Source organism: Pseudophryne corroboree, chromosome 2 (assembly GCF_028390025.1).
Source record: "Pseudophryne corroboree isolate aPseCor3 chromosome 2, aPseCor3.hap2, whole genome shotgun sequence".
In the NCBI taxonomy this organism is placed as follows: domain Eukaryota; kingdom Metazoa; phylum Chordata; class Amphibia; order Anura; family Myobatrachidae; genus Pseudophryne; species Pseudophryne corroboree.
The window spans coordinates 689,580,382-689,607,952 of record NC_086445.1 but is presented as its reverse complement, the minus strand read 5'-3'; the positions used below and the strand labels follow the sequence as shown (position 1 = coordinate 689,607,952).

At 48.2% G+C, this 27,571-nt stretch overlaps 1 protein-coding gene across 5 annotated transcripts in view; it reads left to right on the top strand.

Annotated features, from left to right (window-relative positions):
* Positions 1 to 27,571, top strand: part of AMPD2 (adenosine monophosphate deaminase 2) — a 253,015-nt gene that overhangs the window by 204,657 nt on the left and 20,787 nt on the right. For all 5 annotated transcript variants that reach the window (XM_063955193.1, XM_063955197.1, XM_063955194.1 and 2 more), the window contains exon 14: positions 18,556 to 18,719. In XM_063955193.1, coding sequence (XP_063811263.1) covers positions 18,556 to 18,719 — 164 coding nt within the window. The remainder of the gene's footprint in view (positions 1 to 18,555; positions 18,720 to 27,571) is intronic.

Sequence of the window (27,571 nt, the reverse complement as noted above, 5' to 3'; positions counted from 1 at the left end):
CAGTAATGTTAATGAGTGCAGAGTCACACACAATTGAAGACATTTGGTTTATAGGCAGCTGTTTTTCAGATTCTAGCTTATATGCAAGTACTGGTACAGTGATTACTTTATAGAAATACTCCTATATAGTGATGATAATGACCCTTATTAATGTATTGTGCTCACAAGTGTGATCCTGATTTAAAGGATCAGCAAGTAAGTAGATAAGAATAGAGGAACAGCTACTCCGATCTTCTGTGTAGGTCAGACAGCTACTGCACGTTGTTTGGCAAGCATTTAACAACATGTGAACGTGCCTTGAGATACACTATGGGGTGAGAATAAGTATAGTGGGCATCTGCAATTGAAGCATGTCCTGGGCTGAACCTGACACTTCAGCTCAGTGACCCTCAGGAACACACTCAAGGTGCCCACACACGGAGCGATGTGTCCTCCAGCAACACATCGTGAGCAACAAGACCAGGCAGGTTGCTGGCATCGGCAAGTGCACACAAATTTACCGATGCCGGCAATGACGAGCGACGGCGGTGGTAAGGGGAGCGGGACATTGTTCACCATCTTTTCAGATCTTTCTGCATGTTCAAGAAATTTGAGGAAACGACTAATGAGGCGGGGGTGCATGCATCGCATCGTTTAGATGCCCACACATTGACCTTTTTAAACAATGTTTCGTTCTGATCAGTCAGAAACACCCTCATCATTTACAAAAATCTTACAGTGTGTGGGCACCTTTACAATGAGAGTACCTTGAAACAGAAAATAATATAATATAGAAAGGTGTAGCTATAATAGTATCACTACATACATGCAGAGTTGTACGCTGCTACTTGCCATAGGCATGCTGGTATTGGCGGTAAGTGAGCAATATTTATCTGATAGACAGTTGTTTAGCACGAGTGCTTTCTCAATTAGGGGGTAATTCAGACCTGTATACAATGAGATAGGTGACAGACACCCCTGGGCACGTCTCTGAATATCAGCTTGCCTTTGGTACCAAAAAGAGGGGTAACCCTAAACCCCCAAAAAACATCACAGGCAGAATACAATGGTAGGTAAAAAATGGCGCTATTCAGTTGCTATCATATAAAATGTAATTTACAAAATTAGTAGATGTGCTAAATTTAGCACATCTACGATCAGTTTCACAGACATGCGGGGGAATGCCCAGCACAGGGCTAGTCCGCCCCGCATGTCTGACTCTGAACCCCCCCTCCCGCACAGGTACAAAAGCTCTAACGTTGGCACGCCCCCTCCCGCCCCGCGACCGTCTCTGCCTGTCAATCAGGCAGAGGCGATCGCAGCGGTGAGATGCTGTTAGCATCTCACTGGGCTCCAGGGGTGCGCACGTGCAGTGCGGCCGTTGTGCGTGCGTACTCCACAAAGTAATTCAGACTGTGATTGCTGCCGCTGAGATCCAGTCTGAATTACCCCCTTAGGTTCAAGTTGCAATATCTGCAGTGATGTTGGTCAGTGGGCGCATCCCAGAATGTCCACATAATTGATAGAAATGTTCAGATCATTATCAGGCTTGTGGCAAACGTTTGGGAGGAAGATTGCTCCTTTGATAGAGATCTGGCTGTACCCACTTACATGTGTGCCAATTTAATCTCTGAACCTAATGATTGGAACACTATGGTATATAGGGATAGGTGTTTAAAGCCCAGCTTGGAATGGTTACCATCAAATCAGGAGCTATGAAGGCTACTAGCCAAACCATTCGATACTTGTAGTGCACATATTCAGAAACAGTTGCAGCTTCACGCATGTGCACATGACATTCCTGACATTAATGGAGTTACTCACTGTCAGCTCACTCACGCCAGGCATCCACTGCTGCGTAGCGTATATTGGTAAGATGTATGAGGACACATCTGTATGTTACACCCCTGGGTTTGTAAACTATATTTCTCTGACGTCCTAGTGGATGCTGGGAACTCCGTAAGGACCATGGGGAATAGCGGCTCCGCAGGAGACTGGGCACAAAAGTAAAGCTTTAGGACTACCTGGTGTGCACTGGCTCCTCCCCCTATGACCCTCCTCCAAGCCTCAGTTAGATTTTTGTGCCCGGCCGAGAAGGGTGCACACTAGGGGCTCTCCTGAGCTTCTTAGTGAAAGTTTAGTTTTAGGTTTTTTATTTTCAGTGAGACCTGCTGGCAACAGGCTCACTGCATCGAGAGACTAAGGGGAGAAGAAGCGAACTCACCTGCGTGCAGAGTGGATTGGGCTTCTTAGGCTACTGGACACCATTAGCTCCAGAGGGACCGAACACAGGCCCAGCCTCGGAGCTCGGTCCCAGAGCCGCGCCGCCGGCCCCCTTACAAAGCCAGAAGCAAGAAGAGGTCCGGAAAATCGGCGGCAGAAGACATCCTGTCTTCACCAAGGTAGCGCACAGCACTGCAGCTGTGCGCCATTGCTCCTCAGCACACTTCACACTTCGGTCACTGAGGGTGCAGGGCGCTAGGGGGGGGCGCCCTGAGCAGCAATAAAAACACCTTGGCTGGCGAAAATACATCACATATAGCCCCCAGGGCTATATGGATGAATTTTAACCCCTGCCAGATTCCACAAAAAAACGGGAGAAAAGGCCGCAGAGAAGGGGGCGGAGCCTATCTCCTCAGCACACTGGCGCCATTTTCTCTCACAGCTCCGTTGGAGGGAAGCTCCCTGGCTCTCCCCTGCAGTTACTACACTACAGAAAGGGGTTAAAAAAGAGAGGGGGGCACTAATTAGGCGCAGTTTAACAATACAGCAGCTATAAGGGGAAAAACACTTATATAAGGTTATCCCTGTATATATATATAGCGCTCTGGTGTGTGCTGGCATACTCTCCCTCTGTCTCCCCAAAGGGCTAGTGGGGTCCTGTCCTCTATCAGAGCATTCCCTGTGTGTGTGCTGTGTGTCGGTACGTTGTGTCGACATGTATGAGGAGGAAAATGAGGTGGAGGCGGAGCAATTGCCTGTAACAGAGATGTCACCCCCTAGGGAGTCGACATCTGAGTGGATGAGCTTATGGAAGGAATTATGTGAGTCAGCTCTTTACAAAAGATTGATGACATGAGACAGCCGGCGACTCAGCCTGTGCCTGTCCAGGTGTCTCAAAAGCCATCAGGGGCTCTAAAACGCCCGTTACCGCAGATGGCAGATACAGGCGCCGACACGGATACTGACTCCAGTGTCGACGATTAAGAGACGAATGTGACTTCCAGTAGGGCCACACGTTACATGATTGAGGCTATGGAAAATGTTTTTACACATTTCTGATAATACCAGTACCACTAAAAAGGGTATTATGTTGGGTGAGAAAAAACTGCCTGTAGTTTTTCCTGCATCTGAGGAATTAAATGAAGTGTGTGATGATGCGTGGGTTTCCCCCGATAAAAACTGTTAATTCCTAAAAAGTTATTAGCATCATACCCCTTCCCGCCAGAGGATAGGGCACGTTGGGAAACACCTCCTAGGGTGAATAAAGCGCTCACACGCTTGTCTAAACAGGTGGCACTACCGTCCCCGGATACGGCCGCCCTTAAGGAACCTGCTGACAGAAAGCAGTAAAATATCCTAAAATGTATATACACTCACACGGGTGTGATACTGCGACCAGCAATCGCCTCAGCCTGGATGTGCAGTGCTGGGGTGGCTTGGTCGGATTCCCTGACTGACAATATTGATACCCTAGATAGGGACAGTATATTACTGACTATAGAGCATTTAAAAGATGCATTTCTATATATGCGTGATGCACAGAGGGATATTTGCCGACTGGCATCAAGAGTAAGTGCGCTGTCCATTTCTGCCAGAAGAGGGTTATGGACAAGACAGTGGTCAGGTGATGCTGATTCCAAAAGGCATATGGAAGTATCGCCTTATAAAAGGGAGGAGTTATTTGGGGTAGGTCTAACAGACCTGGTGGCCACGGCAACGGCTGGAAAATCCACATTTTTACCCCAGGTAGCCTCTCAACATAAGAAGACGCCGTATTATCAGGCGCAGTCCTTTGGGCCCCATAAGGGCAAGCGGGCAAAAGGCTCCTCATTTCTGCCCCGTGGCAGAGGGAGAGGAAAAAGGCTGCAGCAAACAGCCAGTTCCCAGGAACAGAAGCCCTCTCCCGCCTCCGCAAAGTCCTCAGCATGACGCTGGGGCTTTACAAGCGGACTCAGGCACGGTGGGGGCCCGTCTCAAAAATTTCAGCGTGCAGTGGGCTCACTCACAGGGGACCCCTGGATCCTTCAGGTGGTATCTCAGGGGTACAAATTGGAATTCGAGACGTCTCCCCTTCGCCGTTTTCCTAAAGTCTGCTGTACCGACGTCTCCCTCCGACAGGGAGGCGGTATGGGAGGCCATTCACAAGCTGTATTCCCAGCAGGTGATAATCAAGGTACCCCTCCTACAACAGGGAAAGGGGTATTATTCCACGCTGTTTGTGGTACCGAAGCCTGACGGCTCGGTGAGACCTAATTTAAATCTGAAATCCTTGAACACTTACATACAAAGGTTCAAATTCAAGATGGAGTCACTCAGAGCGGTGATGCCAAACCTGGAAGAAGGGGATTATATGGTGTCTCTGGACATCAAGGATGCTTATCTCCATGTCCCAATTTACCCTTCTCACCAAGGGTACCTCAGGTTTGTGGTACAGAACTGTCACTATCATTTTCAGACGCTGCCGTTTGGTTTGTCCACGGCACCCCGGGTCTTTACCAAAGTAATGGCCGAAATGATGATACTCCTTCGAAGGAAGGGAGTTTTAATTATCCCTTACTTGGACGATCTCCGGATAAGGGCAAGATCCAGGGAACGGTTGGTAGTCGGGGTAGCACTATCTCAAGTAGTGTTGCGGCAGCACGGTTGGATTCTTAATATTCCAAAATCGCAGCTGATCCCGACGACACGTCTTCTATTCCTAAGGATGATCCTGGACACAGTCCAGAAAAAAAGGTGTTTCTCCAGGAGAGGAAAGCCAGGGAGTTATCCGAACTAGTCAGAAACTTCCAAAAACCAGGCCAAGTGTCAGTGCAGCAGTGCACAAGGGTCCTGGGAAAAATGGTGGCTTCCTACGAAGCAATTCCATTCGGCAGATTCCACGCAAGAACTTTCCAGTGGGACCTGCTGGAAAAGTGGTCCGGATCACATCTTCAGATGCATCAGCGGATAACCCTGTCACCAAAGACAAGGGTGTCTCTCCTGTGGTGGTTGCAGAGTGCTCATCTTCTAGAGGGCGCAGATTCGGCATTCAGGACTGGGTCCTGGTGACCACGGATGCCAGCCTGCGAGGCTGGGGAGCAGTCACACAGGGAAGGAATTTCCAGGGCTTGTGGTCAAGCCTGGAGACATCACTTCACATAAATATCTTGGAGCTAAGGGCCATTTACAATGCCCTAAGCCAAGCAAGACCTCTACTTCAAGGTCAGCCGGTGCTGATCCAGTCGGACAACATCACGGCAGTCGCCCACGTAGAGAAGCTGCAAGGATTTTTCGCTGGGCGGAAAATCATGTGATAGCATTGTCAGCAGTGTTCATTCCGGGAGTGGACAACTGGGAAACAGACTTCCTCAGCAGAAGTCTTCCACATGATTGTAAACCGTTGGGAAAAACCAAAGGTGGACATGATGGCGTCCCGCCTAAACAAAAAATTGGACAGGTATTACGCCAGGTCAAGGGACCCTCAGGCAATAGCTGTGGACGCTCTGGTAACACCGTGGGTGTACCAGTCAGTGTATGGGTTCCCTCCTCTTCCTCTCTTACCAAAAGTATTGAGAATTATAAGACAGAGGGGAGTAAGAACTATACTCGTGGCTCCGGATTGGCCAAGAAGGACTTGGTACCCGGAACTTCAAGAGATGCTCACGGAGGACCCGTGGCCTCTACCTCTAAGAAGGGACCTACTCCATCAAGGACCCTATCTATTCCAAGACTTACCGCGGCTGCGTTTGACGGCAGGGCGGTTGAACGCCGGATCCTGAAGGAAAAAGGCATTCCGGATGAAGTCATCCCTACCCTGATCAAAGCCAGGAAGGATGTAACCGCAAAGCATTATCACCGCATTAGGCGAAAATATGTTGCGTGGTGCGAGGCCAGTAAGGCCCCGATGGAGGAATTTCAACTAGGTCGATTCCTGCATTTCTTGCAAACAGGAGTGTCTATGGGCCTAAAATTGGGGTCCATTAGGGTTCAGGTTTCGGCCCTGTCGATTTTCTTCCAAAATGAGCTGGCTTCAGTTCCTGAAGTTCAGACGTTTGTAAAAGGGGTACTGCATATACAGTCTCCTTTTGTGCCTCCAGTGGCACCTTGGGATCTCAATGTAGTTTTGGGGTTCCTAAAGTCACAATGGTTTGAACCACTTGAATCTGTGGAGTTAAAATATCTCACATGGAAAGTGGTCATGTTGTTGGCCCTGGCCTAGGCCAGGTGCGTGTCAGAATTGGCGGCTTTATCCTGTAAAAGCCCTTATCTGATCTTCTATTCAGACAGGGCGGAATTGAGGACTCGTCCTCATTTTCTCCCTAAGGTGGTTTCAGCGTTTCATCTGGACCAACCTACTGTGGTACCTGCGGCTACTAGTGACTTGGAGGACTCCAAGTTGTTGGACATAGTCAGGGCCCTGAAAATATATGTTTCCAGAAACATATATTTCCAGAAAATCTGACTCGCTGTTTATCCTGTATGCACCCAACAAGCTGGGTGCTCCTGCTTCTAAGCAGACTATTGCTCGTTGGATTTGTAATACAATTCAGCTTGCACATTCTGTGGCAGGCCTGCCACAGCCAAAATCTGTAAAAGCCCATTCCACAAGGAAGGTGGGCTCATCCTGGGCGGCTGCCCGAGGGGTCTCGGCTTTACAACTTTGCCGAGCAGCTATTTGGTCAGGGGCAAACACGTTTGCTAAATTCTACAAATTTGATACCCTGGCTGAGGAGGACCTGGAGTTCTCTCATTCGGTGCTGCAGAGTCATCCGCACTCTCCCGCCCGTTTGGGAGCTTTGGTATAATCCCCATGGTCCTTACGGAGTTCCCAGCATCCACTAGGACGTCAGAGAAAATAAGAATTTACTTACCGATAATTCTATTTCTCGTAGTCCGTAGTGGATGCTGGGCGCCCATCCCAAGTGCGGATTGTCTGCAATACTTGTACATAGTTATTGTTACAAAAATCGGGTTATTATTGTTGTGAGCCATCTTTTCAGAGGCTCCTCTGTTATCATGCTGTTAACTGGGTTCAGATCACAGGTTGTACGGTGTGATTGGTGTGGGTGGTATGAGTCTTACCCGGGATTCATAAATCCTTCCTTATTGTGTACGCTCGTCCGGGCACAGTATCCTAACTGAGGCTTGGAGGAGGGTCATAGGGGGAGGAGCCAGTGCACACCAGGTAGTCCTAAAGCTTTACTTTTGTGCCCAGTCTCCTGCAGAGCCGCTATTCCCCATGGTCCTTACGGAGTTCCCAGCATCCACTACGGACTACGAGAAATAGAATTATCGGTAAGTAAATTCTTATTTTTCCTCTATATACAACAGACAGGCAGCTAGTCGGAGAAGGGACCCCATGGCTGCGAGTAGGACCATGGATGGAGAAGTGCTGGTGCCACGAGGGGGGATGGGGTTCAAGCATGAGGCAGTGCCAGTTCTAGGTGTAGAGAAAACTGTCCAGGCAGTGCTGGCTGTGTTTTAAAGAATGGGGTGGGGGGGTGGGTGGTGCACCACACTGCATATCTTTCCAGAAACCAGTGAGAGCACTGAGGGGTGTGTGGCCTCCAACTATGTATATACAATATAAGCTATACTGTGTAGATAAAAGTAATTAAATCCCCCCCCACTCAAGCGAAATGGTGTGCTCCTGCAGCAGACACGTGTTTGTGAAGGTATAAAACAGGTAGAGGGGTACTGATTAGATAATTTGTTAAAGAAATGGCTTGCCGGAGAGAGCAAAGATGACTGTGAGCCAGCAGAAGGCTGTGTCCCAAGAAATGAGCCCAAGAAGAACCGGAGCCAGAGGAGCATGTTACAGTCTGGGAGATTTAGGGATGTGATGCTCAGCCTCCCTGTACTTCCACTGTAAGCTGTTGTGGCTGTTTAATACAATCTGCGGCTCCCAGGTGTAGCAATGGTAATAACTAATGTTAGGGGGCTCCTGAGTTAGAGAATATGATTACAGAGCACCCGTAGGTGACCCTCATCCACAAGCTTTCGGTGGCACGGGAGGCAGACACCAGCTGTCAGCGCTGTCCTAACACTCACTTTTCCATAGCCTGATCCCATAAGGGGATTCAGGTAGCGTATATTAGTAAAAATTAGGTCCAGAAATCAGTGACATGCGGTGAGGTGAGGTATGTGAGGCAGGGCCTTTCCTGTCATACTCCAGTATATACAGGTTGAGTATCCCATATCCAAATATTCCGAAATACGGAATATTCCGAAATACGGACTTTTTTGAGTGAGAATGAAATAGTGAAACCTTTGTTTTTTGATGGATCAATGTACACAGACTTTGTTTAATACACAAAGTTATTAAAAATATTGTATTACATGACCTTCAGGCTGTGTGTATAAGGTGTATATGAAACATAAATGATTTGTGTGATTGTTCACACACTTTGTTTAATGCACAAAGTTATAAAAAATATTGGCTAAAATGACCTTCAGGCTGTGTATATAAGGTGTATATGACACATAAATGCATTCTGTGCTTAGACTTAGGTCCCATCACCATGATATCTCATTATGGTATGCAATTATTCCAAAATACGGAAAAATCCCATATCCAAAATACCTCTGGTCCCAAGCATTTTGGATAAGGGATACTCAACCTGTACCAGAGTTTTGACTATCTAGAATATATTTAAAAAAAAAGGAATATATTAAAAATATCTTCTTTGTATTATTGAAATCATTTTTATAGTCAAAACACTGGAGTAAAAAGTATGTGACAGGAGAGGCAGTGCCTCATGTGCCTACCTTTTCACCCCAAATGTCCAGCAGTATATACTGCTGCATCTTTTTATAATGCCCACATGATCCCTTGTGTGTAAATCTGGCTCTGTGATGTGCTCCTGCAGCAGACAGGAGCACCCAATCAAATCATACAAATTCCATTACACGAAAATTTTTGAATATAATTGTCGGACAGATCTCTTTACACAGATGCAAGGGGGTCATTCTGAGTTGTTCGCTCGTTGCCGATTTTCGCTATGCTGCGATCTGTTGCAAATTGTGCATGCGCAAGGCATGCAGGGCGCATGCGCTTAGTTATTTAACACAAAACTTAGCAGTTTTGCTGTGGCTTCTGCGGCGCTTTTCAGTCGCACTGCTGTTCGGTAAATGATTGACAGGAAAGGGGCGTTTTTGGGCGGCAACTCAGCGTTTTCCCGGCGTTTGCAAAAAAACGCAGGCGTGTCAGGAAAAAACGCGGGAGTGTCTGGAGAAACGGGGGAGTGGCTGGCTGAACGCAGGGCGTGTTTGTGACGTCAATCCAGAACTAAACGGACTGAGCTGATCGCAATCTGCGAGTAGGTCCGAGGCTACTCAGAAACTGCTAAGAATTATTTAGTAGCAGTTTTGCTAATTTTTCGTTCGCTATTCTGCTATGCTAAGAAACACTCACAGAGGGCGGCGGCCTAGCGTGTGCAATGCTGCTAAAAGCAGCTAGTGAGCGAACAACTCGGAATGAGGGCCCAAATGCAGGTTTTAGCATACTGCATAGCACATGCACAGAGGCTGATTCACACCTTTTTATCAGTCTGTGATTCTGAGTCAGGCAGATCTTGGCCGGATCTATCTGTGCGTGAAATGGGCGTTTCTGGCAGGAACTGAGCAGCGACAATGCGATCGCACGGGACTGTTCTGCCTTGTGGGAGTGACGTGGGATTGTTGTGAGTGTGTAGCTATAGTTCTCTGCTATTCTGTGTCATGCGTATGGGGAAGGGCAGCCTGTGTCAGACTGATCTCTTGCACCTAGCGTGGGACTGGTACAAATGCCATACTAATGATGACTCTTCTGACTGTGGATGTAAAACTAGTGTATGGATTGGCTTCCTGCTTGAAGCCACACGGATCGCTGTATCAGCCTTCTGGAAATTTGCATTAGCATATGCTAGTAAATCAGGCTTCCACAGAATCACGCTAAAACAGCTACCTTGTGCCCAACTCAGAATCATCCCCAATGTGTCTCTAAAGGGGCCTACACACGTAGCGATTTTTGCTTCATTTCTAAGCAATCTGTTAGGGTCTCCTGCCCTGTGCTGCCACGTCGTCATGGCAACCGGGAGACAAGTGCTAGCGGAGTAACCTGAGCGCAGCTGATACTCCAGTTCGGGTCTTTTGCTGTGCAGTGGTTACAGGCAGGGGATCCGGTGCTGGTTTTTGTGCTCACAGTCTGTGAGGTCTGAGTGGGGCGTGGACAGCACCTGCTTTATAAGGCCTCTTCTCAGGGAAAGCAGATGCTGCTGAATCTTTGTTGGTTAGTCAGTTCCTGAAAGTTAGCCAGTACTGTGTAGCTTTGTATTTGTTGTTGCTTACTGCAAATAGGCCTGGGGATTTGGTACTACACTCTGCCAATCCAGACCTAGCAGTAAGACTGGAGTCAGTCGTTTAGCCTGCTGAGGTTCTTTTGATATTCTGTGAACCCAGCAGGTTTGTGGCTGTACTTTCAGACCTGCCTGCATAATTCTCTCTCACTGTGCAGGGCGTCCATGTGTCAGTTTAGTGGCAGTAAGCTGTACCTGGGCCCTGCAAGTGAGAATTAGGATTGTGGAGACTCTCCTTGTGTCTATTATTCCATCTCTGACCAAGGCGTTTACTGCCACACCCGTTGGTAACCCTTTAGGGTTTTGCTGTTGCCCTTAGCAACAGCATTTCGGGTTCTCTACGTATTAAAACACAACATCTTGCTTTTTCCATCTGAGCATTTCTAATACTAGGGAGACACCCAGTTTCTTAGCCTCTGGGCTTCTCTGTTCTCTCTGTGTTGGTTTTGTTACCCTATCACCTTCTGTGTACGTTATGTCATATTTCCCAGTCTGTCTGTGAGTTCATTTGTTTTGCATCCCTCTCTGTTCAGACACCAGTACATTCCTGCAGGCACTGGTGTGCATAACAGTTCAGACACCAGTACATTCCTGCAGGCACTGGTGTGCATAACACAATCTGACTAGATTACCTAGAAATTAAGCATGGATCGTACAGTGTGTATGTCCCATAGCTATAGCAATGCGCGGCCCCGTGTGTCGCTATCGCTGGCTTAGATCTTGACTACATGCAGTCAAGATCTGGCTAGATCACCAGGGTCTCATTGAGCCTTGCAGACTAGTAAGGATCGGGCTAGCACACATGGCAGTGTGTGTACAGACACCCGCTGCGATGTGTGCTAAAACCACATCGGGCTCAGCACACATTGCGCTGAGTCTGCATCGGTACCTGTGTACCCCTTAGGAATTTACCCAATTAGACTGGTCTGGAGGAGGGAGAGTCCAAGATAAAAAAAAATATATATAGGTTTGTTCCCTTTATTCAACTGTCAGCTTTTTTTTGTAATATGGTCAGGTGGTGGATAGATTTATTGGTTGCACATTTCGTATAACTTATAATAGATGAAATGAAATGAGAAGTCATTCAGTACACTTTAGTACCACACTAAAGAAATGTAATGAAAACTAATTCATTTGTATTTAAATAATTCTGAAATGAAAAAGAATAACTGCTTTAAAAGTCACGAATATACAATGTTGCATTCCCATTGTTTCAGCATATATAAGATATTTTCAACTGCTTGAAGTCTGATTTGTAATCCTCTTTTACCATCTTAAAAGGGAACTCTGTATGCATTTTATTTGTGTTGTCAAATTGCTAATGAAATCTGCTAATGATTGCCGTTAATGTTTCTGCTGCCTAATAGTCAATGGAAATAATAAAGCTATTTCTCTATCGTCCTAGTGGATGCTGGGGTTCCTGAAAGGACCATGGGGAACAGCGGCTCCGCAGGAGACAGGGCACAAAAAGTAAAGCTTTTCCAGATCAGGTGGTGTGCACTGGCTCCTCCCCCTATGACCCTCCTCCAGACTCCAGTTAGATTTTTGTGCCCGGCCGAGAAGGGTGCAATCTAGGTGGCTCTCCTAAAGAGCTGCTTAGAAAAAGTTTAGCTTAGGTTTTTTATTTTACAGTGAGTCCTGCTGGCAACAGGATCACTGCAACGAGGGACTGAGGGGAGAAGAAGTGAACTCACCTGCGTGCAGGATGGATTGGCTTCTTGGCTACTGGACATCAGCTCCAGAGGGACGATCACAGGTACAGCCTGGATGGTCACCGGAGCCGCGCCGCCGGCCCCCTTGCAGATGCTGAAGTCAGAAGAGGTCCAAAATCGGCGGCTGAAGACTCCTGCAGTCTTCTAAAGGTAGCGCACAGCACTGCAGCTGTGCGCCATTTTCCTCTCAGCACACTTCACACGCAGTCACTGAGGGTGCAGGGCGCTGGGGGGGGGCGCCCTGGGAGGCAAATGTAACCTATATAAAGGCTAAAAATACCTCACATATAGCCCCCAGAGGCTATATGGAGATATTTAACCCCTGCCTGGATTCACTAAATAGCGGGAGACGAGCCCGCCAAAAAAGGGGCGGGGCCTATCTCCTCAGCACACGGCGCCATTTCCTCTCACAGCTCCGCTGGTCAGGACGGCTCCCAGGTCTCTCCCCTGCACTGCACTACAGAAACAGGGTAAAACAGAGAGGGGGGGCAAATTTATGGCGATATTTTTATATATATAAAGCAGCTATAAGGGAGCACTTATTATAAGGCTATCCCTGTTATATATAGCGCTTTTGGTGTGTGCTGGCAAACTCTCCCTCTGTCTCCCCAAAGGGCTAGTGGGTCCTGTCTTCGTTAGGAGCATTCCCTGTGTGTCTGCTGTGTGTCGGTACGTGTGTGTCGACATGTATGAGGACGATATTGGTGTGGAGGCGGAGCAATTGCCAAATATGAGGATGTCACCCCCTAGGGAGTCGACACCAGAATGGATGCCTTTATTTATGGAACTACGGGATAGTGTCAACACGCTAAAGCAGTCGTTTGACGACATGAGACGGCCGGACAATCAATTAGTGCCTGTCCAGGCGACTCAAACACCGTCAGGGGCTGTAAAACGCCCTTTGCCTCAGTCGGTCGACACAGACCCAGACACAGGCACTGACTCCAGTGGTGACGGTGACGAATCAACCGTATTTTCCAGTAGGGCCACACGTTATATGATTTTGGCAATGAAGGAGGCGTTACATTTAGCTGATACTACAGGTACCACTAAACAGGGTATTATGTGGGGTGTGAAAAAACTACCTAAAGTTTTTCCTGAATCAGAAGAATTAAATGACGTGTGTAATGAAGCGTGGGTTGCTCCTGATAAAAAGCTGATAATTTCAAAGAAATTATTGGCATTATACCCTTTCCCGCCAGAGGTTAGGGAGCGCTGGGAAACATCTCCTAGGGTGGACAAGGCGCTAACACGCTTATCTAAACAAGTGGCGTTACCCTCTCCTGAGACGGCCGCACTTAAAGATCCATCAGATAGGAGGATGGAAAATATCCAAAAAAGTATATACACACATGCAGGTGTTATACTACGACCAGCTATAGCGACTGCCTGGATGTGCAGTGCTGGGGTAGTTTGGTCAGAGTCCCTGATTGAAAATATTGATACCCTGGACAGGGACAATATTTTACTGTCGTTAGAACAAATAAAGGATGCATTTCTTTATATGCGTGATGCACAGAGGGATATCTGCACACTGGCATCACGGGTAAGTGCTATGTCCATTTCGGCCAGAAGAGCTTTATGGACGCGACAGTGGACAGGCGATGCGGATTCAAAACGGCATATGGAAGTTTTGCCGTATAAAGGGGAGGAGTTATTTGGAGTCGGTCTATCAGATTTGGTGGCCACGGCTACAGCCGGGAAATCCACCTTTCTACCTCAAGTCACTCCCCAACAGAAAAAGGCACCGACTTTTCAACCGCAGCCCTTTCGTTCCTTTAAAAATAAGAGAGCAAAGGGCTATTCATATCTGCCACGAGGCAGAGGTCGAGGGAAGAGACAGCAACAGGCAGCTCCTTCCCAGGAACAGAAGCCCTCCCCGGCTTCTACAAAAGCCTCAGCATGACGCTGGGGCTTCTCAAGCGGACTCGGGGACGGTGGGCGGTCGTCTCAAAAATTACAGCGCGCAGTGGGCTCACTCGCAAGTAGATCCCTGGATCCTGCAGATAATATCTCAGGGGTACAGGTTGGAATTAGAGACAGATCCACCTCGCCGTTTCCTGAAGTCTGCTTTACCAACGTCCCCCTCCGAAAGGGAGACGGTTTTGGAAGCCATTCACAAGCTGTACTCTCAGCAGGTGATAGTCAAGGTACCTCTTCTACAACAAGGGAAGGGGTATTATTCCACTCTTTTTGTGGTACCGAAGCCGGATGGCTCGGTAAGGCCTATTCTAAATCTGAAGTCCTTGAACCTGTACATAAAGAAGTTCAAGTTCAAAATGGAGTCACTCAGAGCAGTGATAGCGAACCTGGAAGAGGGGGATTTTATGGTATCCTTGGACATCAAGGATGCGTATCTCCACGTTCCAATTTACCCCTCACACCAGGGGTACCTCAGGTTCGTTGTACAAAACTGTCACTATCAGTTTCAGACGCTGCCGTTCGGATTGTCCACGGCACCTCGGGTCTTTACAAAGGTAATGGCCGAGATGATGATTCTTCTTCGAAGAAAAGGCATATTAATTATCCCATACTTGGACGATCTCCTAATAAGAGCAAGGTCCAGAGAACAGCTAGAGATGGGATTAGCACTGTCTCAAGAAGTGCTAAAACAGCACGGGTGGATTCTGAATATTCCAAAATCCCAGTTAATGCCGACAACTCGTCTGCTGTTCCTAGGGATGATTCTGGACACGGTTCAGAAAAAGGTTTTTCTCCCGGAGGAAAAAGCCAAGGAGTTATCCGAGCTTGTCAGGAACCTCCTAAAACCAGGAAAGGTGTCTGTACATCAATGCACAAGAGTCCTGGGAAAAATGGTGGCTTCTTACGAAGCAATTCCATTCGGCAGATTCCACGCAAGAATTTTCCAAAGGGATCTGTTGGACAAATGGTCAGGGTCGCATCTTCAGATGCACCTGCGGATAACCCTGTCTCCAAGGACAAGGGTGTCTCTTCTGTGGTGGTTGCAGAGTGCTCATCTATTGGAGGGCCGCAGATTCGGCATACAGGATTGGATCCTGGTGACCACGGACGCCAGCCTGAGAGGCTGGGGAGCAGTCACACAAGGAAGAAACTTCCAGGGAGTATGGACGAGCCTGGAAACGTCTCTTCACATAAACATTCTGGAACTAAGAGCAATCTACAATGCTCTAAGCCAGGCAGAACCTCTGCTTCAGGGAAAACCGGTGTTGATCCAGTCGGACAACATCACGGCAGTCGCCCATGTGAACAGACAGGGCGGCACAAGAAGCAGGAGTGCAATGGCAGAAGCTGCAAGGATTCTTCGCTGGGCAGAGAATCATGTGATAGCACTGTCAGCAGTGTTCATCCCGGGAGTGGACAACTGGGAAGCAGACTTCCTCAGCAGACACGATCTTCACCCGGGAGAGTGGGGACTTCATCCAGAAGTCTTCCACATGCTGGTAACCCGTTGGGAAAGACCAATGGTGGACATGATGGCGTCTCGCCTCAACAAAAAACTGGACAGGTATTGCGCCAGGTCAAGAGATCCGCAGGCAATAGCTGTGGACGCGCTGGTAACGCCTTGGGTGTACCAGTCGGTGTATGTGTTTCCTCCTCTGCCTCTCATACCAAAAGTATTGAGAATTATACGGCAAAGAGGCGTAAGAACGATACTAGTGGTTCCGGATTGGCCAAGAAGGACTTGGTACCCGGAACTTCAAGAGATGATCACGGAAGATCCGTGGCCTCTACCTCTAAGGAGGGACTTGCTTCAGCAGGGTCCCTGTCTGTTTCAAGACTTACCGCGGCTGCGTTTGACGGCATGGAGGTTGAACGCCGGATCCTAAAGGAAAAAGGCATGCCGGAAGAAGTCATTCCTACTTTGATTAAAGCAAGGAAGGAAGTAACCGTGCAACATTATCACCGAATTTGGCGAAAATATGTTGCGTGGTGCGAAGATCGGAGTGCTCCGACGGAGGAATTTCAACTGGGTCGATTCCTACATTTCCTGCAATCAGGATTGTCTATGGGTCTCAAATTGGGATCTATTAAGGTTCAAATTTCGGCCCTGTCGATTTTCTTTCAAAAAGAATTGGCTTCAGTCCCTGAAGTCCAGACCTTTGTTAAGGGAGTGCTGCATATACAGCCTCCTGTGGTGCCTCCAGTGGCACCGTGGGATCTCAATGTGGTTTTGGACTTTCTAAAATCTCATTGGTTTGAACCACTAAAAAAGGTGGATTTGAAATATCTCACATGGAAAGTGACCATGCTTCTAGCCCTGGCTTCGGCCAGGAGAGTGTCAGAACTGGCAGCTTTATCTTACAAAAGCCCATATCTGATTTTCCATTCGGACAGGGCAGAACTGCGGACTCGTCCGCATTTTCTCCCTAAGGTGGTGTCAGCATTTCATCTGAACCAGCCTATTGTAGTGCCTGCGGCTACAAGTGACTTGGAGGACTCCAAGTTACTGGACGTTGTCAGAGCATTAAAAATATATATTGCAAGGACAGCTGGAGTCAGAAAATCTGACTCGTTGTTTATATTGTATGCACCCAACAAGATGGGTGCTCCTGCGTCTAAGCAGACGATTGCTCGTTGGATCTGTAGCACAATCCAACTTGCACATTCTGTGACAGGCCTGCCACAGCCTAAATCTGTAAAGGCCCACTCCACAAGGAAGGTGGGCTCATCTTGGGCGGCTGCCCGAGGGGTCTCGGCATTACAACTTTGCCGAGCAGCTACGTGGTCAGGGGAGAACACGTTTGTAAAATTTTACAAATTTGATACTCTGGCTAAGGAGGACCTGGAGTTCTCTCATTCGGTGCTGCAGAGTCATCCGCACTCTCCCGCCCGTTTGGGAGCTTTGGTATAATCCCCATGGTCCTTTCAGGAACCCCAGCATCCACTAGGACGATAGAGAAAATAAGATTTTACTTACCGATAAATCTATTTCTCGGAGTCCGTAGTGGATGCTGGGCGCCCATCCCAAGTGCGGATTATCTGCAATAATTGTACATAGTTATTGTTAACAAATTCGGGTTATTGTTGAAGGAAGCCATCTTTCAGAGGCTCCGCTGTTATCATACTGTTAACTGGGTTTAGATCACAAGTTGTACGGTGTGATTGGTGTGGCTGGTATGAGTCTTACCCGGGATTCAAAATCCTCCCTTATTGTGTACGCTCGTCCGGGCACAGTACCTAACTGGAGTCTGGAGGAGGGTCATAGGGGGAGGAGCCAGTGCACACCACCTGATCTGGAAAAGCTTTACTTTTTGTGCCCTGTCTCCTGCGGAGCCGCTGTTCCCCATGGTCCTTTCAGGAACCCCAGCATCCACTACGGACTCCGAGAAATAGATTTATCGGTAAGTAAAATCTTATTTTAGCTTTCCAGATGAAAATATTGTAATCTGTGGGGGATTGATCAAATCTTGGTGAGAGAAAGTGGAGAAGTCTATCATTGCAACTAATCAGATTCAAAGGGGGGTATTCAATCGTTTGAAAAGTCAGTTGGGTGTCTGTTTTTGCCTATCTAATAGACAGACACCCAACCGACTTTTCAAACAATTGAATTCCACCCTTTAACTGTCATTTTTATAGTACAGTCTGTAAAATGACATAAGCTGCTTGGTTGGTATGGGCAACGTCTCCACTTCAACTTTCTCCAAGATTTGATACATTTCTTCCTAAAATTAGTGGTGACCTTTCTCTCCCTTAATACATTAACACTGTGGCTGGTAGCCATATTTAGAAATTTTACTTTGTTGCCCTCTGCAAGATATTTTCCTGTAGGTCACATATGACTGAGCCTTGGATGAAGGTAAAGTGGCCAGAGAGCTATGAGGGAGATATACTAATCAGTGAGAAGACTGGAGAAGTGAGCCAGTAGAGAAGTTGCCCATGGCAACCAATAAACTGCTCTGTGTAATTTTATAGTATGTAAATTATAAATGTTACTTCAATGCTGATTGGTTGCCATAAGCAATTTCTCCACTGGCTCACTTCTCTACACTTTTCTCTGCTTAGTACATCTTCCCCAAAGCCCCAGCCAGTCAGCTCCTAACTGTTATTTTTCAAACCCAGCATGTGACATGACAGTTAGGAGCTGATTGGCTGGGACTTAATCTCCATCCACTTTATCTCCATCCAAGGCTTAGTAAATAGGCCCCTGAGTTCCTGCAGTGTTGTTCAGCATGCATGTAGTAGAAAGCTAGCATGCAGTTCCGACACTGACTAAAACCTTGTGATTTTCCTTGGCAGCTTTCAAGAATGGTTTACATGAAAGAAAGTATATTGTGTCTGTAACACACTTACTTAATTTGCTCCTAGTAACCATATTTATGTATCTCCTTATGTATCTCCTTCAGATGGATGGTTTTGACAGCGTAGATGATGAATCAAAGCCAGAACATCATATTTTTAATATGGATAGTCCACTGCCTGAGAACTGGAAGGAGGATGAAAATCCACCATATTCCTACTATCTGTACTATATGTACGCCAACATGACTGTGCTCAACCACCTGCGCAGGTATATGCTTATCCATCAGTAGAAATATGTATGTAAAGCCAGGTCAGTATCATTGTAGTTTGTGTTTTCACTCATTAAGTAGCACATAGCATATCAACATGCTAGAGTGAGGTGTGTCAGAGGTGTAAGTTAGAGTGAGGTGTGTCAGAGGTGGAAGTTAGAGTGAGGTGTGTCAGAGGTGGAAGTTAGAGTGAGGTGTGTCAGAGGTGTAAGTTAGAGTGAGGTGTGTCAGAGGTGTAAGTTAGAGTGAGGTGTGTCAGAGGTGTAAGTTAGAGTGAGGTGTGTCAGAGGTGGAAGTTAGAGTGAGGTGTGTCAGAGGTGTAAGTTAGAGTGAGGTGTGTCAGAGGTGTAAGTTAGAGTGAGGTGTGTCAGAGGTGTAAGTTAGAGTGAGGTGTGTCAGAGGTGGAAGTTAGAGTGAGGTGTGTCAGAGGTGGAAGTTAGAGTGAGGTGTCCAGAGGTGGAAGTTAGAGTGAGGTGTCCAGAGGTGTAAGTTAGAGTAAGGTGTGTCAGAGGTGGAAGTTAGAGTGAGGTGTGTCAGAGGTGGAAGTTAGAGTGAGGTGTGTCAGAGGTGGAGGTTAAATCTTGGTCTCTTATAGCAACCCTATTTAGTATTTTACTGTGTGTTTTTTACCATGTACCTACTGTATCAGTATGAACTAAATTGTCATAATCTTAACAGGCTTTGCCAAGGTTTACCCTATCTGTCCTACTAATAAATGATCTCTTACCATTAGTACCTTTTTGGGCTTCATATATGATCCCATCTTTACTGAAGAAGTCATTCCCCAGGTTGCTATGCGTATTTATTAGACTACAGTTATTATTATTTTATGATTTTTATTTTATTTATATTTCGCCACAATTGTAGTTACATAATGGATAGAGCATTCAGCGCAATTACATACGTATAAAGTGGACCAACTCGGATAGTTACTGGCAAGTTCACAAATTTACATAGAGACACAAACTGCAAATATTCTAATTACTGTATTATTTATTGTTTCTCATACGTCCTAGAGGTTGCTGGGGACTCCGTAAGGACCATGGGGTATAGACGGGATGCGCAGGAGACATGGGCACACTATAAGACTTTGAATTGGTGTGAACTGGCTCCTCCCTCTATGCCCCTCCTCCAGACCTCAGTTAGATTCTGTGCCCAGAAGAGACTGGACACACACTAGGGGAGCTCTCCTGAGTTTCTCTGGAAAGACTTTTGTTAGGTTTTTTATTTTCAGGAGGACCTGCTGGCTACAGGCTCTCTGCATCGTGGGAGTGAGGAGAGAGAAGTCAGACCTACTTCTTCTTAGTTCAAAGGCTCTGCTTCTTAGGCTACTGGACACCATTAGCTCCAGAGGGTTCGATCACTTGGTGCGCCTAGCTGCTTGTTCCCGACCCCGCGCCGTCACCCCCCTCACAGAAGCCAGAAGCAAGAAGCCGGGTGAGTATGAGAAGAACAGAAGACTTCAGTGACGGCAGAAGACTTCAGTGACGGAGGTACAGCGCAGCGGTCGCACTGCGCTCCATGCTCCCACACACACACCAACGGCACTCACAGGGTGCAGGGCGCTGGGGGGGGAGCGCCCTAGGCAGTAGTTACTGAAGGCTTTTTTGCACTGGCACATGGCATATACGGTGCCTGGGCACCGTATACGATACCCCCGCCAGTATACAGAATTCAAATTTGAGCGTGACTACAGCGCGCCGGGAAGGGGGGGCTTAGCCGCACAGCTTACCAGCAACATTTTCTCTCTCCACAGCCGCTGCAGAGAAGCTGGCCCAGACCTCCAAGCTCCTTACAAGTAACAAGGGAGCAAAACGGGGGGGGGGGGGGTACATGCAATTTGGTGCTTTATATGTATATTACAGCGCAAACACCATATATTATTTGTTAGTAGTATATGGGCGCTGGGGTGTGAGCTGGCATACTCCCTCTGTGTTCTCTCTTCTACAGGCTTCCTTGTGGGATGCGGTCAAGATGCGGCCGGCCGGAATCCCGGCGTTCGAAATACCGACGCCGGAATCCCGACCGCCACAATCCCGACCGCCACAATCCCGACATATTCTCCCTCCGTGGGTGTCCACGACACCCATAGAGGGAGAATATAATAGTGTGCCGAGCGTAGCGAGGCACCGTGCCCGCAGCGTGGCGAGCGCAGCGTGGCGAGCGAAGCGAGCCCGCAAGGGGCTGCGTTCCGCTCGCCACCCCTGTCGGGATTGTGTGGTCGGGATTCCGGCGTCGGTATTTCGACCGCCGGGATTCCGGCCGGCGGCATTTAGTACTGATCCCTTCCCTGTGGGTCTGTCCCCTTTATTTGTCCGGTGTGAGTGTGGGTGTGTCGGTACTACGTGTCAACATGTCTGAGGCTGAGTGTTCCTCCCCGGAGGAAGTTACTGGGCGCGCAGAAAAGGATTTGGGAATGACTCTGTCGGCACAGCCGACTGCTGATTGGGTGAATATGTTGAGTACACTGAATGTAAATGTGGCTTTATTGTCTAAGAGGCTGGATAAATCTGATGTAAGAAAAAACAATTTGTGTTCCCTAATGCTCACTGAGTGAGTAATAATACTACATAATAATCAGATAATACGGAGATCTTAGTTGCGTATATCTGCAGATATAGGGTTAAGCCCCCAGGCCGATCGACAAGGCTTCTCCGTCACTGGGGGTCCCTAATACTAGGTATGGGTCCGGGGTGCAGGACCCCATCATGCCGGCACAGGTCGGCTACCCCAGGTCAGCACACAGGTGAAAATTAATAAGGATTAATAAGAAGCACAGAAGTGCTATGTAAGTGGTGTGATTAAAATAATACAAAAATATATACAAAGTGATAGGGAAAATCATGAGTGTTAATAAAGTGTTAGGGTGTGCCGACCTGAAGCCACCCAGCCATACCGACACAGGGGCCACCGCACCCCACACCCACCCCATAAATAATTACATATATGTCTGGGTCTAAATGCCCAGTGTAAGGCCACATGATAATGGCTCCTACAGCATCTGAGAGCCAGCTTACCTGGAGACACCCCTGGCTTCCCCAATGGCACTCTGGAGTCAGCAATCCCTCCTAATGCTGACCCATCCATGCCTCTCTAAATACAATGCACAAATATTGGAAGCTGCTCAATCAGATGTAATATCAGTCAGGTGCTAAAAGGGAGGGGTAATTCTGTGTAAGAAAAAACAATTTGTGTTCCCTAATGCACACTGAGTGAGTAATAATACTACATAATAATCAGATAATACGGAGATCTTAGTTGCGTATATCTGCAGATATAGGGTTAAGCCCCCAGGCCGATCGACAAGGCTTCTCTGTCACTGGGGGTCCCTAATACTAGGTATGGGTCCGGGGTGCAGGACCCCATCATGCCGGCACAGGTCGGCTACCCCAGGTCAGCACACAGGTGAAAATTAAGAAGGGTTAATAAGAAGCACAGAAGTGCTATGTAAGTGGTGTGATTAAAATAATACAAAAATATATACAAAGTGATAGGGAAAATCATGAGTGTTAATAAAGTGTTAGGGTGTGCCGACCTGAAGCCACCCAGCCATACCAACACAGGGGCCACCGCACCCCACACCGTTTGGCAGGTTTCATGCCCGGGTGTTTCAGTGCGATCTGCTGAACAAATGGTCCGGGTCTCACCTACACATGCACCGGAAAATAAGTCTATCTTCCAGGACCAGGATTTCTCTCCTGTGGTGGCTGCACGGTGCTCACCTTCTAGAGGGACGCCGTTTCGGAATCCAGGACTGGTCCTGCTGACCACAGATGCAAGTCTCCGAGGCTGGGGTGCAGTCACACAAGGAAGAAGTTTCCAGGGAAAATGGTCAAGCCAGGAATCTTGTCTCCACATAAATGTTCTCGAGTTAAAAGCCATTTACTACGGCCTCCTGCAGGCGAAGAACCTTCTTCAGGGTCTCCCTGTCCTGATCCAGTCGGACAACATAACAGCGGTGGCGTACGTAGGCGGAACAAGGAGCAGGGCGGCAATGGCGGAGGCCACAAGAGTACTCCGCTGGGCGGAACAGCACGTTAGCGCTCTGTCAGCAGTCTTCCTTCCGGGCGTGGACAACTGGGAAGCAGACTTCCTCAGCAGACACGATCTCCATCCAGGAGAGTGGGCTCTTCATCAAGAGGTATTTGCAGACGTTACAAGGAATTTCAGAATTCCTCAAATAGACATGATGGCGTCTCGCCTCAACAAGAAGCTTCCGAAGTATTGTTCCAGGTCGAGGGACCCCAGTGCAGTGGACGCCGTGGTAACTCCGTGGGTGTTTCAGTCGGTGTATGTGTTCCCTCCTCTTCCTCTCATTCCAAGAGTGTTGAAGATTATAAGACGAACAAGGGTTCAGGCAATACTCGTCGTTCCCGATTGGCCACGGAGGGCCTGGTATCCGGATCTTCAGGAGTTACTAGTAGAAGATCCTTGGCCGCTTCCTCTACGAGAGGACCTGTAACTGCAGGGGCCCTGCGTGTTTCCGGACTTACCGCCGCTGCGTTTGATGACGTGGAGGTTGAACGCCAGATCCTAGCTCGGAAGGGTATTCCCGGGGAGGTCATTCCCACTCTCCTTAAGGCTAGAAAGGAGGTCACGGCGAAACATTATCACCGTATTTGGAGAATATATGTGTCATGGTGTGAAAACAAAGCGGTTCCTGCGGAGGAGTTTCATTAGGGTCGTTTCCTCCATTTTTTGCAGGCAGGTGTGGATGCAGGCCTGAAATTGGGTTCCATCAAAGTGCAGATTTCGGCTTTATCTATTTTCTTTCAAAAAGAATTGGCCGTCCTTCCTGAGGTTCAGACTTTCGTGAAGGGAGTGTTGCATATCTATCCTCCGTGGGATCTTGAAGTGGTGTTACAGTTTCTTATGTCTCACTGGTTTGAACCTTTGCGAAAGGTTGAGTTAAAGTTTCTCACTTGGAAAGTGGTCATGCTTTTGGCTTTGGCCTCTGCCAGACGAGTGTCAGAATTGGCGGCTTTGTCTCACAAGAGCCCATAATTGAATTTTCATGTGGATAGAGCGGAATTGAGGACTCGTCAACAATTTCTGCCGAAGGTGGTTTCTTCGTTTCACATAAATCAACCTATTGTGGTACCTGTGGCTACAGAGGCTGTGGCAGTCCCAAAATCTCTTGATGTCGTAAGAGCTTTGAAAATTTATGTCGCCAGGACGGCTCTTGTTAGGAAAATGGAAACACTGTTTGTCCTGTATGCCTCCAACAAGATTGGAAATCCTGCTTCCAAGCAGACCATTGCACGCTGGATTTGTAATACGATTCAGCACGCTCATTCTTCGGCTGGGCTGCCGAAGTCAGTAAAAGCCCATTCTACCAGGAAGGTGGGCTCGTCTTGGGCGGCTGCCCGAGGGGTCTCGGCACTTCAACTTTGCCGAGCAGCTACGTGGTCGGGTTCAAACACTTTTGCTAAGTTCTATAAGTTTGATACCCTGGCTGAGGAGGACCTCATGTTTGCTCAATCGGTGCTGCAGAGTCGTCTGCACTCTCCCACCCGGTCTGGAGCTTTGGTATAGACCCCATGGTCCTTTTGGAGTCCCCAGCATCCTCTAGGACGTAAGAGAAAATAGGATTTTAATACCTACCGGTAAATCCTTTTCTCCTAGTCCGTAGAGGATGCTGGGCGCCCATCCCAGTGCGGACTGTTTCTTGCAGTTTGTATTGATACTTGTTGTTTTCGGTTGCACCCTGGTTGTGTATCAGTTGTGTTCAGCTTGTTGCTGTTGTTAGTTCATACTGTTATCTGGTATTCCTGCTAATCCAGTTGTACGGTGTGTTTGTGGTGTGGGCTGGTATGTTTCTCACCCTTAGTTTAACAAAAATCCTTTCCTCGAAATGTCCGTCTCCCCTGGGCACAGTTCCTATAACTGATGTCTGGAGGAGGGGCATAGAGGAAGGAGCCAGTTCACACCCAGTCAAAGTCTTTTAGTGTGCCCATGTTTCCTGCGGATCCCGTCTATACCCCATGGTCCTTTTGGAGTCCCCAGCATCCTCTACGGACTAGGAGAAAAGGATTTACCGGTAGGTATTAAAATCCTATTTTTTTTACTCTATATTATATAACAGTAAGCAATGCCAGGCAGCTGGGAGTCGGTCCAAGAAGGCTATCACCTGAGAGATGACACTTAGGGGGAGGTAGTAGGGGCTGAATATTGCAAACGCCCCATCAATCTGAACCTTTGTTAACTCCCCTGGGCAAGATTTTCCCACTGGGGGATTAGGAGGGTTATATAGGATGGCAACTCTGAGGGCTGGGGAGAGAAATCACTGACCCTAGGCTAAGAGGTAATGCTCTGCCAGTGATTTGCTGTGGCATCCATTACTGTATAGTGGATTATTTAGGACATTGGCCCAGGTTATGTATCTGGACCCTTGTAGGGGGCTGAAGAGATAAGTCACTAACTAGGCTTAGAGGGGATACTCTGCCAGGCATTCATTGTGGGCACTGTCATGTTGGATTGTATTCCAGAAGTGTAGTGTGCTGTTGATCACCCAATTTCTTCAATAAACCACCAATGGTTTTCATCTACCACCTTGCCCTAGTGATCTGGAACCCTGTATCTGACACGGGTGTTGGTTACCATGTGGGAGAGCAGGTTGCATGTACCAAAATAGATTAAACAGTGAGAAAGCATTTGACTGAGACCAACCATGTGCGTTACATTATATGAAAACAGGGCTTGCAACAAATAAAGCTGACAGTGACTGTGCAATGAATGATATAAAGCAAGAAGTGCTACAGGTTTGGCGAAAAAGACAAATGCCAGACCAGGTGGAGAAGATCTATGGAGCAGTCAAGACAGGTACCAAATGTCCAGAGGTCCAGGATGCTATATGTTGTAGCATTCAGGTGACTGATGGAGTATAGTTCCAACCAAGGTAGGAGTCCAGTGGAGAGGTACCACTCGGAGTGACGAGGGGAGCAGTTGGGTGAGTGAATGGAAATAATACCAGGTGGGGGTGCACTGTACATAGGGGACACTATATGGATGGGTATGGTGGTACATATAGGGGCAGTATATTGTGGGTGCAGAATATGGCAGAGGATGGGGCTGTAGTGTATATAGGGACATTACATAGTGGGGGGGTGCAGTACACATAGAGGGTGTGTGTGTGTGCAGCAGTAACCAGGAAATAGATGCAGGAACCTACAGACTGTCCTGCAGGGCTCAGAGCAGAGGTTGACCAGTCCGGCAGGAAGGGATGAGACCCAGTTTGGGGTCAGCAGTTCAGTGACCGGAAGGAGGATGGGTTAGTGCTGGGGCTGTAGATGATACGGGTGAGGAGGAGGCAGATAACTGGCTCAGCACCGCACAGGCCATGGCCAGACCCCTTAGTCAGCTGCTTGTGGCTATTGGTGTCCTCTATCCCCAGACTGGCCAGGAGCTGTGCGGAGACTGGGACTGGTGAGTATACATGTGCCAGTACTGCTGTATATAGTACAGCATCATTATAAACTGGCCTTTACAGATCTACAGCATATATATATATATATATAGATATATATATAGTTAACGCCGCAATCAACTCCCCACCCCCGCCTCCTGCAGTATCTATACACATAGAAAGCTAGCCCCACCCACCCCCGGTGTCCCTTATGTTGACAACCTTTTAACTAATCCACAATCTCCTATATATTAGCCCTGTGTGCCTGGCCCTCTAACGCTGGGTGGAGTCACAGACCTGGGCGGCCTTAGCAGCTCCTGCCCTGTCCCAGCACACCAGTTAGCAGTAGCTACAACAGGAGCACCATCCCCAGCCACAAGTGCACGGACACCCCACAGTGCCAGGTAAGCATGGTCCCCTCCCTTGGCACCTACAACCCACTGACACCCAGACCACACACCCCAAAAATACCCCTCCACCAGCTCCCACATGCAGCCACTGACGGCCCAGACACCCCCCACCCCGACGTCCGCATAACGGACCAGCACACACTGCCCAGCCAAACCCCACTGCACCGATTCCACCCCCCCCTCCACATCCATCCATGGCAGGGACACGCACCACGGCCGCTCAGCCAGCCGCACCCCACACCACCCCTCCCGTCATCTGCACAAAACCAACTAACGCACCCACCTTCCCCACCACGGCGGGACAGACTGCCGCAGGCCACACCGCCGCAAACACCCCCCCCTTCACCACCATCTATTGCCTTGCAGGCGCGCTGTGGACACACAGTGTCACGGCAACAGCCCGTCCACACCACGGCCGCACAGACCGCTCCCGGCCTCTTCACTACCCCAGCACAAACGAGAGCCCTGTCGCCCGCACACAGACAGGTGCGGGTGACGGTGATGTGGAACTGCACAGGGTCCCAGCGTTATGGAGAAGGGGGCTGCCGGTACAGTGTTGTGTCGGCCGGGGTCGGGTGTCTCTTACACCTTTGCAATAAGATAGTTCGTGAAATTTCATCCCTGCTGTATATTCCATGGCCAACTGTAAGTAATAGAATTAGAAGTGGAAGGATTTAGGAACAACAGCAACCCAGTCACGAAGCGGAAGACCACGCAAAATTACAGAGTGGGGTAAACGACTGCTAAGGTGCATGGTGTGTAAAAGTCATCAACGCTCTGCTGATTTCATAGCTGGAGTTCCGAATCTCCACTGGCATTAATGTGTGGGATGGATTTGTGTAAAGCACACCGACACTGGACTGTGGAGCATTGGAAACGTGTTCTGTGGAGTCACGAATCACGCTTCTCTGTTTGGCAGTCAGATGGGTGAGTCTGGGTTTGGCGGATGCCTGGAGAACATTACCTGCCTGACTGCATTATGCCAACTCTGAAGTTTGGTGGAGGAGGTATGATGGTATGGGGCTGTTTTTCAGGG